At 37.3% G+C, this 14,737-nt stretch overlaps 1 protein-coding gene across 1 annotated transcript in view; it reads left to right on the top strand.

Annotated features, from left to right (window-relative positions):
• Positions 1 to 14,737, top strand: part of pole (polymerase (DNA directed), epsilon) — a 29,450-nt gene that overhangs the window by 2,174 nt on the left and 12,539 nt on the right. Inside the window, exons 6-31 of the mRNA XM_077241645.1 lie at positions 1,153 to 1,307; positions 1,538 to 1,682; positions 1,779 to 1,859; positions 2,028 to 2,135; positions 2,296 to 2,406; positions 2,575 to 2,660; positions 2,828 to 2,947; positions 3,041 to 3,173; positions 4,606 to 4,719; positions 4,825 to 5,037; positions 5,122 to 5,229; positions 5,362 to 5,490; positions 5,644 to 5,746; positions 6,354 to 6,500; positions 6,653 to 6,798; positions 7,132 to 7,280; positions 7,435 to 7,527; positions 7,634 to 7,778; positions 7,924 to 8,081; positions 10,552 to 10,747; positions 10,920 to 11,134; positions 12,699 to 12,801; positions 12,922 to 13,002; positions 13,415 to 13,537; positions 13,624 to 13,833; positions 14,473 to 14,685. Of these exons, the coding sequence (XP_077097760.1) occupies positions 1,153 to 1,307; positions 1,538 to 1,682; positions 1,779 to 1,859; positions 2,028 to 2,135; positions 2,296 to 2,406; positions 2,575 to 2,660; positions 2,828 to 2,947; positions 3,041 to 3,173; positions 4,606 to 4,719; positions 4,825 to 5,037; positions 5,122 to 5,229; positions 5,362 to 5,490; positions 5,644 to 5,746; positions 6,354 to 6,500; positions 6,653 to 6,798; positions 7,132 to 7,280; positions 7,435 to 7,527; positions 7,634 to 7,778; positions 7,924 to 8,081; positions 10,552 to 10,747; positions 10,920 to 11,134; positions 12,699 to 12,801; positions 12,922 to 13,002; positions 13,415 to 13,537; positions 13,624 to 13,833; positions 14,473 to 14,685 (3,585 nt within the window). The remainder of the gene's footprint in view (positions 1 to 1,152; positions 1,308 to 1,537; positions 1,683 to 1,778; positions 1,860 to 2,027; positions 2,136 to 2,295; positions 2,407 to 2,574; positions 2,661 to 2,827; positions 2,948 to 3,040; positions 3,174 to 4,605; positions 4,720 to 4,824; positions 5,038 to 5,121; positions 5,230 to 5,361; positions 5,491 to 5,643; positions 5,747 to 6,353; positions 6,501 to 6,652; positions 6,799 to 7,131; positions 7,281 to 7,434; positions 7,528 to 7,633; positions 7,779 to 7,923; positions 8,082 to 10,551; positions 10,748 to 10,919; positions 11,135 to 12,698; positions 12,802 to 12,921; positions 13,003 to 13,414; positions 13,538 to 13,623; positions 13,834 to 14,472; positions 14,686 to 14,737) is intronic.

Here is a 14,737-nt window from a genome sequence, read left to right as displayed (position 1 = left end):
TTTTGTAAAGCACAGTTAAAATTTACATTATAAAACAAGCTTACACACCACTAAATTACATAATAAAGACATTTCAGGGTTAGGGTGGGTGATATGACCAAAATCTTATATCAAGATTTGAGTAATTTTACAATATAACAATATAACAATATATATTCACAATATAGTTATTTTTACTTTTCATAAGGTTTTTATAACATTTTTGATACCATTGAAATTTCATAATTCTTTTTCAATATCATTTAAAAAACTAATACTAGCCTAAAAACACTCTCAAGCTTACTGAAGACAAGTAAACGGTGATAAAGAAAGATCGAAGAAAACAAACTAAAAATGAAATGCACCTACCTGAAAAACTTTAAGCACTAGAAACACTACATAAAATGTATAAAGTAATCAAATGTAGAGAAAAACAATGCATAGTCTTTACTGTGTAAATGAAATATACATTTATTCTTATTAAAGTTACAAAAGTGATTCAGTCAAGAGCAGTGAGAGATCTTCTCTTTTTTGTTTGATTCGCATTAATAGTGACAGCAGATAAATTTGGATGCTTTCACTTTAAGACCGACTGCACAGATCCACTATAGGCTACTCATGCGTTTTCTCTTTCAACTGTTAATGTTCACCTTAGACATAAATGACTGTTTACTTGCAAATACATGGTCACTTAACCATATTTAACAATTCAAGCCTAATTAGGTGGCAAAAAGCAGGTTTCAACAGTTTAAAATCACCTGTTTTTAAATCGCAATGCTTTAAAACATATGCAAACGATAAGCTTTCATGACTGCACAGCACAGCAATGTCACATGAGCATAACTGCGATAGTCCAAAATTCCCACCGGTTGACAAATTTCCACCGGTTCATTGTGTCTACCGCTATATTGCCCAACCCTATGTCAGCGTTTCAGCATATCTCTTAAAACACCACTATTACACAACATAAGGCATCGTGGTCCATCATAATGCTAAACAGTGTTAACAAAAAGCCTCGGAGAAAAGTTTAAAGAAGAAATCAATTTAAAAGAGTCTGATGCCATTATATACCATGAATCTAAATCAAAATCTATTTATCAATACTTCCTTTTTGTTTTTACTCATTCTTTTGTCATTTTTGTCATTAATTTGATTGTTATGTGTCTTTAAAAGCCCAATCACCTGGTCGGCCTGAAGAGGAGCTACATCAAACTCTATTTTAACACTGTGGATGACCTTATTAAAGTGAAAAGGGAGATCTCACCTGCTGTCCGTAAGAACAGAGAGAGAGAGAAGTCCAATGACGCATACACAAGCATGTTATCCAGGTATTCACATTTTGGCAGTGTTAAGAAAGCACACTGTAAATTTAGATGTCCTGCTTATTTTGAAACCTTTGTTGCAGCTGTAAAAGGAAAAAATCCTAAAAGAGATTTAAAAAATAGTTTTCAAAAAGTGTATTCAAGAAATTAATTTGTAAGACTTTCCACAATGCACTTGACATTTTTCTCTATTGTTATCCAAACCTATACGTAATTGCTTCTTTTGCATGTTGCAGTGCTTTGGTTGGTGGGAGTGTAGTGACGGAGGATAGGGACGGCTCGTCGAAGAAGATGACTGAGCAGCTTGACAACATTTTGGACATGCGAGAATATGACGTGCCCTATCACGTCCGTGTTTCTATTGACCTGAAGATTCATGTGGTAAAGAAACATCCCATACAGGCTACATGACTGATTATACAGTGTGTTTAATTTTTAAACAAGACCTTCTTGACTGACAGCTCTGTTTTCTGACAGGCTCACTGGTATAATGTGCGATACAGAGGAAGTGCCTATCCTCCTGAGATTGTGCGCAGGGATGATCTTGTGGAAAGACCTGTAAGAATCTTAACAAATGCTTCTGTCTTAAAGAGTTTAAATGCTTGAGATCATTGCTTAGTCTTTGGCAATGATTGTCAATAATGTCATTCCATTTTATTCACTGAGGATCCTGCATTAATTATTACGAATCACTTATTCATGGCAGTATTTTTCTGTCATTTTAAGGACCCTGTAGTGTTGGCATTTGATATTGAGACCACTAAACTCCCTCTGAAGTTTCCTGATGCTGAAACAGACCAGATCATGATGATATCATACATGATAGATGGACAGGTAATGTATTTTGTGCTCTTACGATAGATCAGTCATTCATTACATACAGTAAATATGTAATTAAACTGTCAGTTTTATTCATGCTGTATTTCAATTTTATCTGCCTCTTTGATATGTTTAATATTTGATATGGTTTATAATGTATGTGCTATTTGTCCAGGGCTTCCTCATCACAAACAGAGAAATTGTCTCTGAGGACATTGAAGACTTCGAGTTCACACCTAAACCTGAATACGAGGGCCCTTTCACAGTATTTAATGAACCTGATGAGGTAAGGCTGAAGATTATCTGATGTGCATTGTTTACCAGACTGGTACTGAGTGCTTTAATTGAACAATTGATATAATGTCATCAATTGTAAAACAAGGCTTGATAAACTTTTCTGTAGTTTGTTAAAAATTTGCTTTCCCTATTTCTGACCTTTTCTGTCTGCTTTCAGGCCTCTCTCATTCAGAGATGGTTTGAACACGTCCATGAGACCAAGCCGAACATTTTCGTCACTTACAACGGAGATTTCTTTGACTGGTAGGACATTCTTTAAGACTATTATTGTTAGCCTATTTGATATTATATGACATAAAATCCTTTTGAATGTTTTATGTTTTTATTTTGAATTTACACATGGTTTTGAAAATTTTGTGTTTTGACGAGTAGCATGTGATGATGGTGAATTTGTGTCTCTATGTCCTCAGGCCATTTGTAGAGACCAGGGCGGCCCAACTTGGCCTGATTATGCACCAGGAGATCGGCTTCCAGAAGGACAATCAGGGAGAATATAAAGCCAGCCAAGCTATTCACATGGACTGCCTCAGGTAAGAGTGGCTTAAATGTTTTTTCTAATGAATGGCTTGTGTATGACTTTATATTATGAAATACACCCTGTCTCACCCTCTCTCTTCATTCAGGTGGGTAAAGAGAGACAGTTACTTGCCTGTAGGAAGTCATAACCTCAAGGCTGCAGCAAAAGCTAAGTTAGGTTATGACCCTGTAGAGCTGGACCCAGAGGAGATGTGCCGTATGGCTACTGAAGAACCACAGGTGTGCTTCCTCTACTCCTCAACTTTCACACTCATTGATCATTTACATGGATGACCGTTCACTTACTACACAATAAACATTTAGTCAACACACTTTATTTCCGAGGTTTATGAATTTAGCATTTCAGAAAAATGTCAGGCAAAATATAAATAAATTTATAACAGATTTTAAAGGGACTATGTGTAGTTTTTTAGGTATTTTATTATCTAAAATCAATATTTTATTTGTAAATATTTCCTCAATGGTGTACAAATACCTCTGTCAATTATCTGACTTATCCTCGTAAACGAAGAATTCATTATCTTTATATACATGTGACGGGTAGGTCCACGGAGGCTTCCATGTCGTTCCGCCATCTTGAAAAACTATAATAGCAGAGAGGGACAAAAAGTACTAGGCCAACGCGTTTCCACAACATGTTTTCGTTCAGAGCCAGCGTCACGTAACTGAAAGCAGCAGAAACGGAGGAGCAAGTTTAAAAGGCTGCATTGCACTTATTTTTAATAGCATACATATGCAGAGCCACAGGAGAAGAAATCCTCGTCGCCAAAAAAAGTCCAAAATTTAACGTAAAAGGAAACGTGACCGGAGATTACAAAAACCAAGAGTCAATGTCGGGATAGCTTTTTCCAGATGGAAAGAGCTAATGCAGGAGAAAGATTTCAAAAGAGACACTGAAGTCGCCTGTTTTCTCCTCGACAGGTAGGCTAAGTCAATATTACAGTCTTAATGACATGCTTTTTTTCATTGCTTGGATGTGTACTTTATTAAATAAACAGTAGAACATTTATAGTTAAAAGTTAAACAGGCTCTTTGATGAATAGCAGCTATTGAATAAAGTGAAGGTGCTGAAAACAAGGTTGTAAGTTTACTTTTTGTAACCTAGAAATTCGATAAGAATATATTTTAATAGAGCATGATTGTTCTTGCATTGTTTGTCATAGCTTTTTGGTACATAACAGCTACCGTAGATGCAACACACATTTGAAAAAGGGAGGCGCTGGAGAGCACAATTCGTTTGAATGCCAAATACAATTTCACCGCTAGATGGGAGAAATTCCTACACAATGTCCCTTTAATGTAACAACACCATACATTGTACATACTATGTTAATCTGAGTTTTTATCGTAACCAGACACGACTAACAAGACGTTTAGCTGGTCAGTTCGATTTTCATTGTGTAGTGTGGCCAACAATAAATCTCATTGGTCCAAAATCCTGCTTGGCGTAGCTGCATATTAGCCATCAAATTGCTTGTGACTATTAATTTGTTACTTTGTGAATCATTTACTTATTTCTTTATTTATTATTATTTACATTGTTTTATATATATATTTTATTCCATTTAATGAAATATTTACATTTTTGGATTTAATGGATTTGTTTGACAGTTCTTGTTTTTGCATTATGTGCTGTATCTTTGTTTTTCAGACTCTGGCCACCTATTCAGTGTCTGATGCTGTGGCCACATACTACCTTTACATGAAATATGTTCATCCCTTTATTTTTGCCCTCTGCACCATTATTCCCATGGAACCTGATGAGGTCTGTATTTACGAACTCTTGGTTTTTATTGTTACATTGTGATGAGAAAGCTGTAAATATAATTGTTTTTAACATCATGGTCTGGACACACAAATGTGTAAACAGGTTTTGCGGAAAGGCTCCGGTACCCTGTGTGAAGCCTTGCTGATGGTTCAGGCCTTCCATGCCAACATTGTCTTCCCAAACAAGCAGGAGCAGGTCTTTAATAAACTCACAGATGATGGTCATGTACTCGACTCTGAGACTTATGTGGGTGGCCACGTCGAGGCTCTGGAGTCTGGTGTGTTTCGCAGTGACATCCCTTGTCGCTTTAAAATGGTAACTGGGAGTCCATCTTTAATCAAGCATGTTGTTTTATTTGTATCGTATCTTCATAATTATTTATAATTTATGTTCTGACAGAATCCCGCAGCATTTGACTTTTTAATTCAGAGGGTAGAACGTACTCTTCGTCATGCGATTGAGGAAGAGGAGAAGATTCCCCTTGAGCAGGTCACCAACTTTAATGAGGTCAGTCAGAGTCAGTATTCAGTGATGTTTTTTTTGGACACATGGTCCTATTTTGTGAATGATGTTTTTCATGCTTGCATGTATCAAGTTAAATACCAGTTGTCTTTATTTAATTATTTTTACCTGTTTCAGGTGTGTGATGAGATCAAAAGGAAGCTGATCTCTCTGAAGGAAGTGCCCAATAGAATCGAGTGTCCTCTTATTTACCATCTGGATGTGGGGGCTATGTACCCCAACATCATCCTCACCAACAGACTACAGGTATAATACAGTTCTAAGCTTATACTGGTGCTTAAGTTGTTAACTTCATTGTAATGACATTTTAAGACAACTTTTAGTTTCTTCCCTTCAGCTGTATATGAATAAAGTGAGCTAAATAATTTCTTTCTCTCAAATCTATCTTTTTGCTCCTAGCCCTCTGCCATGGTGGACGAGGCGACCTGTGCCGCCTGTGACTTTAATAAACCTGGTGCAAACTGTCAGCGCAAGATGTCATGGCAGTGGAGAGGAGAGATTAGTGAGTGATTTGAACTTCTTACATCTTTGAGGAGACGTTTAATGCCACAGTTGTTTTCATCTCGGGTTGACTGAAGAATGGCCAAATAATTTTTTTTTTTTTTTTTTTTTTTAAAGAAATTAGTACTTCTATTTGGCAAGGACACATTAACTTGATCAAAAGTGACAGTAAAGACATTTATAAGGTTACAAAAGATTTCCATTTCAAATAAATCTTTTTTCCATTCATCGAAGAAGTTTCATTTTTTTCACAAAAACATTAAGCAGCACAACAAATTAAAAAATTAAAAGCTTTGTCTTCACAGGACTGAAAATATACTAAAATAGAGAACACTGTTTTTTGATAAAGAGATTTCTCTCAAAAAACATTTTAAAAATTCTTACCGAACTTACTGAAACTTTTGAATAGTATTGTATGCTTTAGTCATATACTTTATTACTGGTTATGAGTAGTTTTGGCCTCACCTTATAATTACATTGGTTAGTAATAACATAAACAGACATTATAACATTTATATACTTCATAATTACTGAACCTTTAACTATTATAAAGTGTTAATATAGTTTTGCTATCAGTGAGGTTCAGACTGTTTTTTATTTCCTCATAGTGCCGGCCAGTAGGAGTGAGTTTCACCGCATTCAGCAACAATTGGAGTCAGAGAAGTTTCCCCCTCTCTTCCCAAACGGCCCACCTCGCGCTTTCCATGTGCTCAATAGAGAAGAACAGGCTCGACATGAGAAGAAGCGCTTGGGAGGTCAGTATATTCTTGATTCTCATAACCATCTGCAAGGATCTAGGTTTTGTCTGACTGTTGTCAGACCAAGAAAAGCTTAAATTATGCACTTGTACGTCACTTGTATAGATGAATAGTGAGACACGTTATTACATTTGTATTTATTTTCTTAGACTACTGTAGAAAAGCCTATAAGAAGGTTCACCTGACCAGACTAGAGGAAAGAGTCACTACCATTTGCCAGAGAGAGAACTCCTTTTATGTTGACACGGTTAGAGCCTTCAGAGACCGTCGATATGAGTTCAAAGGACTCCACAAGGTACTGGATTCAGGCCTAAATGGTGTTGAATTGTTTATTTTGTTATGCATGTTACAGTTTGGTATTTCTTTGTGCAACCTGTAAAATATTATTGTTTATAATTTTTGTAGTTCATCGTATTTTAAAATATACTATATGGATGTGGTTAGTGTTTGGCACCAATCTTAGTTTCCCTGAGCGGGACAATAAAGTTGAGTCTATTCTACGTAGTGCATCAAACTCCTCTATTTCAAAAGGATATGTTTTTCTAGGATATGTCATCTTTTAATGTTATATTTTAGTCTGCTCACCTATGCAGGAAGGAATAACTTTTTTTTTTCATAATCTTTCCAGGTGTGGAAGAAGAAGCTGTCTTCAGCACAGGATAAAGGGGATGCAGCAGAAGTGAAGCGCTGCAAGAATATGGAGATTCTTTATGAGTCTCTGCAACTGGCGCACAAGTGCATCCTCAACTCCTTCTACGGATACGTCATGAGAAAAGGGTATTGAACAATCAGGGTCATCACTTTTCAAGGCACTTTTATTGCCCAGTGCTAGAGCAGATATACCTGAGGAGTTTCTTGTCTTCTGTAGTTGCTGATATAACTTTTTGTTTTCTAACTCCTGTTTTATGATGGCTCTTATTATGTTTCTCAGAGCACGATGGTACTCGATGGAGATGGCTGGGATTGTGTGTTTTACTGGTGCCAACATCATCACCCAGGCCAGAGAGCTCATTGAGCAGATTGGGTTAGGCTCTTACACCAAACCCATTAACACTGTCTGATTTGTAATTAATTTAAACACCAGTTTTTTGTAATTGATTGACTGATTAATTTATTCTCTTTTTATTTAGGAGGCCTCTGGAGTTGGACACTGATGGTATCTGGTGTGTTCTTCCCAACACCTTTCCTGAGAACTTTGTCATAAAATCCACCAATGAGAAGAAGTCAAAGGTGACCATCAGTTATCCAGGAGCCATGCTCAATATCATGGTCAAGGTAATTTATCTTGCCTTTCTTTTCAGCAGTAAACCACATTATTAGCAGGTTAATTATATATTAAGAAGGAAGATATCTTTAAAAAGATGGCTAAAAGGGAATAACTAATGATAATCTGTAAAGATCATGTCATTTGTATATGTAGGAGGGTTTCACAAATCATCAGTATCAAGAGCTGGTGGACCCTGCATCTCTAACATATGAGACCAGAGCTGAGAACAGCATCTTCTTTGAAGTGGATGGGCCGTATTTGGCTATGATCCTGCCTGCCTCCAAAGAAGAAGGAAAGAAGCTAAAGAAGAGGTGAGAGAACTACATTTGAGCTACACTAAAGCTACTTGTTCAGAACTGATAAGAATGTAAATGTGTACCTTGAAATGCAATGCAAGTCGCTTTGGATAAAAGCTTCTGCCAAATGTAAATAGAATTTTCACTCTTTTGAAAGGACTAGGTACCAACATTGAAGTAGTCGTTACCAATGCAAGTAAAATTTCATGGATTTTGGTACTATGATGTGGGTAGACATTTTGAATGTCACATTTAGACATTCTATTAACTACAAGTAACGTTGCACCTACTTGTTAATTAACTCTCATTACAGTATTCGGAGACCAGTATGTAAGAATGACAACTAGTGGTCGAATAGGTTCTGCAGTCAAATTCAAAATATTGGAGATTGTCGTCTCTCCCGCCACCTGCTCCTCAGACTGGACGGCGCTCACATGGTTTTCCAGTTTGAGCACACGCAACAGGAACGCGCGCAATGGACAATATGCAAATTGGCAACGTGCAGTATCACAGACCAAAACAATAACAAACATTCCAGCCTGGAAACGCACATTTCAAAGTAAAATAACTGGGTGTAGAAGTGTTTTTCAGAGAAAAGAGTACCACTTAGCGTGTTTCCTCAATATATGCAAACATATTATGGTATTTTCATGCTTTAGTAGAGTAAAATTTTTACAAACAGCACCTTTAATATCTGCTAGCACTTTATTTTATGGTTCCCCAACAGACATTCTACTGACTTATAACTTTGCAAGTACGTCAACTTATTCTACTAACTCTACCGCTAACAGTCAGCTGATACACTTGAGAGTTAGTTGATATGTAGATGCAACGTTTCTTACAATAAAATTGTAACCATTATTAATGCTATTAATAATCAAATAATGCATGTAGCTTTCAAAAACTACAAAAACAGCACAAGCTCACCAGTGTTTCCCACAGACTATAAAGCAATTTGTGGTGGCGCGGGGGGTGGGGGCGGTTCAAAATAATTCCTTTGTTAATAATTTGTTACACAGAGCTTTATTATATTAAATATTAATCAAAAATGATTCACACCTTCACAAAATCCACACGCCCAACCCAAAATCTGCACATTTAACACACTATACAAAATTCACACCCCATTCAAATTTCTTTACCTCTACAAAATCTACACGCCGTACCAAAGATCTACACATCTACACTGGTCGGACTGTTCAGCTCTGTTTCAGACTGATACCTCTGGTTCAGGCTGGTCCTCATCCACAACATGTGCCTTTTTCAGTCACACAAAATACTTTTCAATACTCATCTGGATTGAAGCAGCAAACATTCAGTGTAAGAGAAAAAATGACATAACATTATTTATAATAAGTTTATTTAGCCCCTTTCACACAGAGATTCCGGAAAATACACGGATAAAGTGACCCGGGATTCGACCCGGGTTCGTTTGACTTTGGTTCATTCACACTGCCAGTGATTTTCCGGAATCAGAGAGTGCGTTCACACACAACCCGTAAAAATCCCGTAAAGACACGTGGCATCGATGTGACATGTAATGTCTCAACAGCGTCTATAGTTTGCTTATGAAACCGAGCTTGTGCATTTTTTCACTGATCATAAAATAGCGCATTACGTATCGTTTCACTATCCTGCTTTCACTTCAGCGTCATCATTACAACACGGCATTGATTAAGGCTTTTGTTCACACAGCGCGCGTTCCGGGACTGATCCCGGCAATGTTACTAGGTCCCCAACCTGGCATCGATTCCGGCAATTTCCTGGGATCAAAGGGGCTATAGATTCACAACTGCTACATATAGTTTTTTGACCTTGACAACCCAACTGCATTTTACCGCAAAGTTAACTAGTAAACTTTCTAAAGAAGGCGCAATCGCTTGTTTGCTAAGGGTCGGGTCGGGACTCCAACATTAACACACTGACAACATTGTATTCAGAATATAAAATATTTTTTTAGCACTTCTTAATGTGTGATTGTGTATAGGTGTTCACAAGATACCAACCTTTCGTGAACTTGTGAATTTCGCCAGCGGTCTTCTCTGCACCAAATAGGCCAAGAGTGACAGAGACGGAGGGAGAGCAGGGAAAGGAAATGCAGCTGAAGGAATACACTGTGTGTTTTAAGTAACGTAAAAAAAAATTAATAAGGAAACGCAATATGTGGCGGCCGTTTGTTGATTCTGTGGCGCACCGCCACGAATTAGTCTATGTGTGGGAAACTGAGTAAAGACTCCCGTTATAAAAATGAAAAAAATGTCTATACTGCACAATGAATCTCTTGTTTACATCATGGTTATACTTTGTTGGTTTAAATTTATACATTGTTGGACATGTCTGACCAGTACCTGAAGTCACCAGTAGAAACTACTGTAAGTTGCTTTCGATAAAAGCCTCAACTATAGGAAAACTTTGTATTTTATTCAATGTATTTGGTTGTAACCTGTAGAGAAACTTTGTTTCTAAGTATCTTCTCTATCCTCAGGTATGCCGTGTTTAACGAGGATGGGTCTCTGGCTGAGCTAAAGGGCTTTGAGGTGAAGAGGAGAGGAGAACTTCAACTCATTAAGATCTTCCAGTCATCTGTGTTTGAGGCCTTCCTGAAAGGCACGACTCTAGATGAGGTTTATGCCTCTGTGGCTAAAGTGGCTGACTACTGGCTTGATGTGCTCTACAGCAAGGTATTGACAAATGTCACACAATCTTCCATAGGTGAATTGGAAATATAATGGGAATAATTGCTTGCATTGTATTTTATTACAATATTTACTCCAGTGTTTATTATTTTAACAAGGCAAAGCCGCATGGGAGTGGCACTCAATGAGAGAGTTGTTCTTGTCTTTTGTTTTCAAGGCTGCTAACATGCCAGATGCGGAGTTATTTGAGCTGATTTCAGAAAACCGCTCAATGTCCCGTAGACTGGAAGATTATGGAGAACAGAAATCCACCTCCATCAGCACGGCCAAGCGTCTTGCTGAGTTCCTTGGCGATCAAATGGTGAAGGACGCTGGCCTCAGCTGTCGCTATGTCATCTCTCGCAAACCGGAGGGCTCGCCCGTCACTGAGAGGTGAGACGTTAAAATAATTATTTTCATCCTATTCAGAGTCTTGTTTCCCGCTTAAACAGAGTACAAAAATAGTAGGGCTGCAACTAACGATTATTTTGATAATCGATTAATCGGACGATTATTTTTTCGATTAATCGATTAATCAGATAGAAATTAAATTAGATTTTTTTTTATTATAACTAAATAAAACCGTAAATCAGGGTATTTATGTGTAAAAGTGTACTTTAAAAAGTGCAAAAGCCACACATTGAGTTTTACTAATATCAATATTTGCATTGTTTTTAATGATAATTGCTGATGGCAAGTTGACAAACATGATTATTGTTAAAAAAATGATATCCAACATATTATGTTTTAACACAATTTTTGTTAAAACAAATTTACACAGACATGTTGTTCAGATGTGAATATCTGAACTAAAAACAAACTAAAAACATCTAAAATATATAATTCATTTAATTTTTATTTAAAATTAATTATATATAAGGAATATAAGGATAAAGAATATAATATATTATATATAATATATAAAAGAATAATATAAGGATAAATTGATTAAATAAATATAGAAAGACTGAAAACAATTGTGTGAACGTAGAGCCGCAGTAGATCGCGTTTGAAAAACAATTAAAACTTAGTAGACAAATGCTATAAAAAGAGAACGGAATGGAGGTAACGTTACCCAGCAAGCTAACAGGCTTGAGTAAAGGAAAGGAGAAATTATGCATTAGTGCACAAGCATTCGCTGAAAACCACTGAGTACAGTGACTAAAAAACAATATTTTACTGCTGCTGTTATTAACTGCCTTTATATTTAGTGCTTCGCTTTGTAAAGACCGTTTTAATTTAACCTATTTCTGCGGTAGCGCTATTTTAATCCATCCCTTACGTTGCGAGCGAACTGATTGCGCAACCTGATGCTCGAGACAAAATACAGACATCCCGGAAGTCCCGGGAGTCTCCCGCATATTGATTGCGGCTCCTTGATGCCCGCGAATTAGTCCAAACTCCCGAAATCTAGAACGCGCAAGCAAGAGCGCGCATGCGAGACAGAGACTGCTCCAAACCGTGTAGCGCGCGCGCTCGGCAGAGCGCCTGAGGGAGAGAGACCTTGCGTGTGTGTGCGTACCAGTAAACGCTCCCCGTGACGTAAGCAGACCAACTAATCGATAATGACATTCGTTGACAACGATTTTCATAATCGATTATAATCGATTTTATCGATTAGTTGTTGCAGCCCTAAAAAATAGTATTTCTTTCTAAGAAATAATCATTATTTATAGTGACCGTAAAGACTGTTACATTGTTACAAAATATTTCTATTTCAAATACATGCTGTTATTTTTATCTATTCATCAAAAAATTTCTACAAAATATTAAGCAGCAAAACTTTTTTCAACATTGATTATTGAAGACGTTTCAGTCTTCACTGAAGACTGGAGTAATGATGCTGAAAATTCAGCTCTGCCATCACAGAAATAAATGACATTTAAAATAACTTTTATTTTAATACATTTTGAAATTGCAATATAAATAAATAAACAATTTATTCTTTCACACACAGGGCGATCCCTCTGGCCATTTTTCAGGCTGAAGAGAGTGTTAAAAAGCATTTCCTACGTAAATGGCTGAAGATGCCTAGCCTCCATGACCTTGACATTAGATCTGTGAGTTAATTTGATTCATTCACTTTGGCTGTAATTTTTGCTATTGAAATTTCAGGAGTGTTGTATTCTTTACTGCTGTTATGTTTTTAATTACTGTTTTTCATGTCTTTCCCATATAAGATTCTGGACTGGAGTTACTACATTGAGCGGTTGGGCAGTGCTATACAGAAGATCATTACTATTCCTGCAGCTCTACAACAGGTAAATTACCATGCACATGATTTAGATATCAGTCCTGTCATACCTGTCCTAACCAGAATCAAGCACTACATTTATTCTACTATAATCAGAATTTTTACCCTATCTACCTAATTTGACAAGCATCAAATATTTGTTGTTCGCTGTTATGTCTGAAAATGTTCAGCATTGTTTCCTGTTGGAGACTGTATGCTATGCACTGCTAGTGACATGTTACGGGGCCTTTAAGGCTTTCGGCAGTGATTTACGGCAAGGGTCAACAAATGTGAGTTTTGCGTCAGTTCAGTAAACGCAAAATGAACGAAGCAACACGGTGTGGTTATTGAGTCCTACACAAACACAACACGCTATCTGTGTGCATTTATATTCTCTTCTGTTTAGTTCCATGTTCTTAACAGTTACTTTTTTTGTTCAGGTGAAAAACCCAGTACCCAGAGTACGACATCCAGACTGGCTGCATAAGAAGCTTCTGGAAAAGAATGACATCTACAAGCAAAAGAAGATTAGTGAGCTCTTTACCAGTGAGGGAAAGAGACAGGTAGGTCTACTGTCACACACACCGTTAACACAACTTGCTGTCTACCTGTCTCCTTCTGTACACACACCTTCTTCTGTCTTTCTCAGGTGGCCCATCAAACTCTAGAATCAGGTGAGACTCCTGATATGGAGGATTTTGGTGTTCCTCAGCGCCCTTTGCAACCTGCCATACTAATCAGCACAAAAAGGAAGAGGATATCTCAGGGAGAGGACAGCCAGGCCGAGTCTCAAGAGCAAGAACTCACACAGTCTTGGAGAGAAATACTGGGGCCACCGCCAGCCATCGGTGCCACCCGGGTAATACAGACAGTATAACAATGCAATAACATTTACCGCAAGTTACAATTAAAGTTCCCCTATTATGAATTTCAGATATCACCTTTCAAGTAGTGTGTTATATATCGGTTTGTGAATGTAAATGTTTCAAAGATCATGATAAATTTAGTTAGTTTCCCAACAGAAAGTACAGATTCTGAACTGCCTGAAACGAGTCGCCAGTAATTCCAGCCTTATTTATGTCCTGCACTAATCTGCGTAGGTTTCCATAATGCTAACCTATGGTTTTCATTGACTGCCCTCGAACAACGTCAACTTTGACCCTCCCTCAAACACTTTTTTTGACCTGTTTCAGACACTGAGAAAACAGGTGATATATTCTAAGAAAATTAAAGAGGGTTTTGACCTCGGATGTATTTAAACTTTTTTGTAGGAGACCTCCAAAACAAAATTAGGAACCTTTAAAATACCATAATATGGGCACTTTAATAAACCCCAAAAGTCAAGTCTGAGCTCTTTATATTGATAACACCTGCAGCTGAAATGGAGCATTTTGTTATCTCATGTTACATATGATCAGATATTATGTTTGATTAAATCTATCGACATAAATAAAAGGAAAGCCTCATAGCAAATTGTTCTGTATTTGTGTGTGTATAGGAGGAAATTCTTGTCTGGTTGCGCTACCACAAGAAAAAATGGGAGCTGCAGATTCGCCAGAGGAAGGAACGACGGAAACGACGACGTTTGATTGATGGGGAATCTCAGCCGACAGGGGGCGGTGTAATCCGTGATGGACCGACAACAGGTCTAGGCAGCTTTCTGCGGAGAACCGCCCGCAGTATTTTAGACATGCCCTGGCAAATTGTACAGGTATGTCACAATGGCAATTCAGTGATTTCATGTAAATACATTTTCCATGTAC

This window comes from Siphateles boraxobius, unplaced genomic scaffold (assembly GCF_051911475.1).
Source record: "Siphateles boraxobius isolate OS27281-9 unplaced genomic scaffold, OSU_SipBor_1 24, whole genome shotgun sequence".
In the NCBI taxonomy this organism is placed as follows: domain Eukaryota; kingdom Metazoa; phylum Chordata; class Actinopteri; order Cypriniformes; family Leuciscidae; genus Siphateles; species Siphateles boraxobius.
This window is presented reverse-complemented; position numbering and strand designations above follow the sequence as displayed.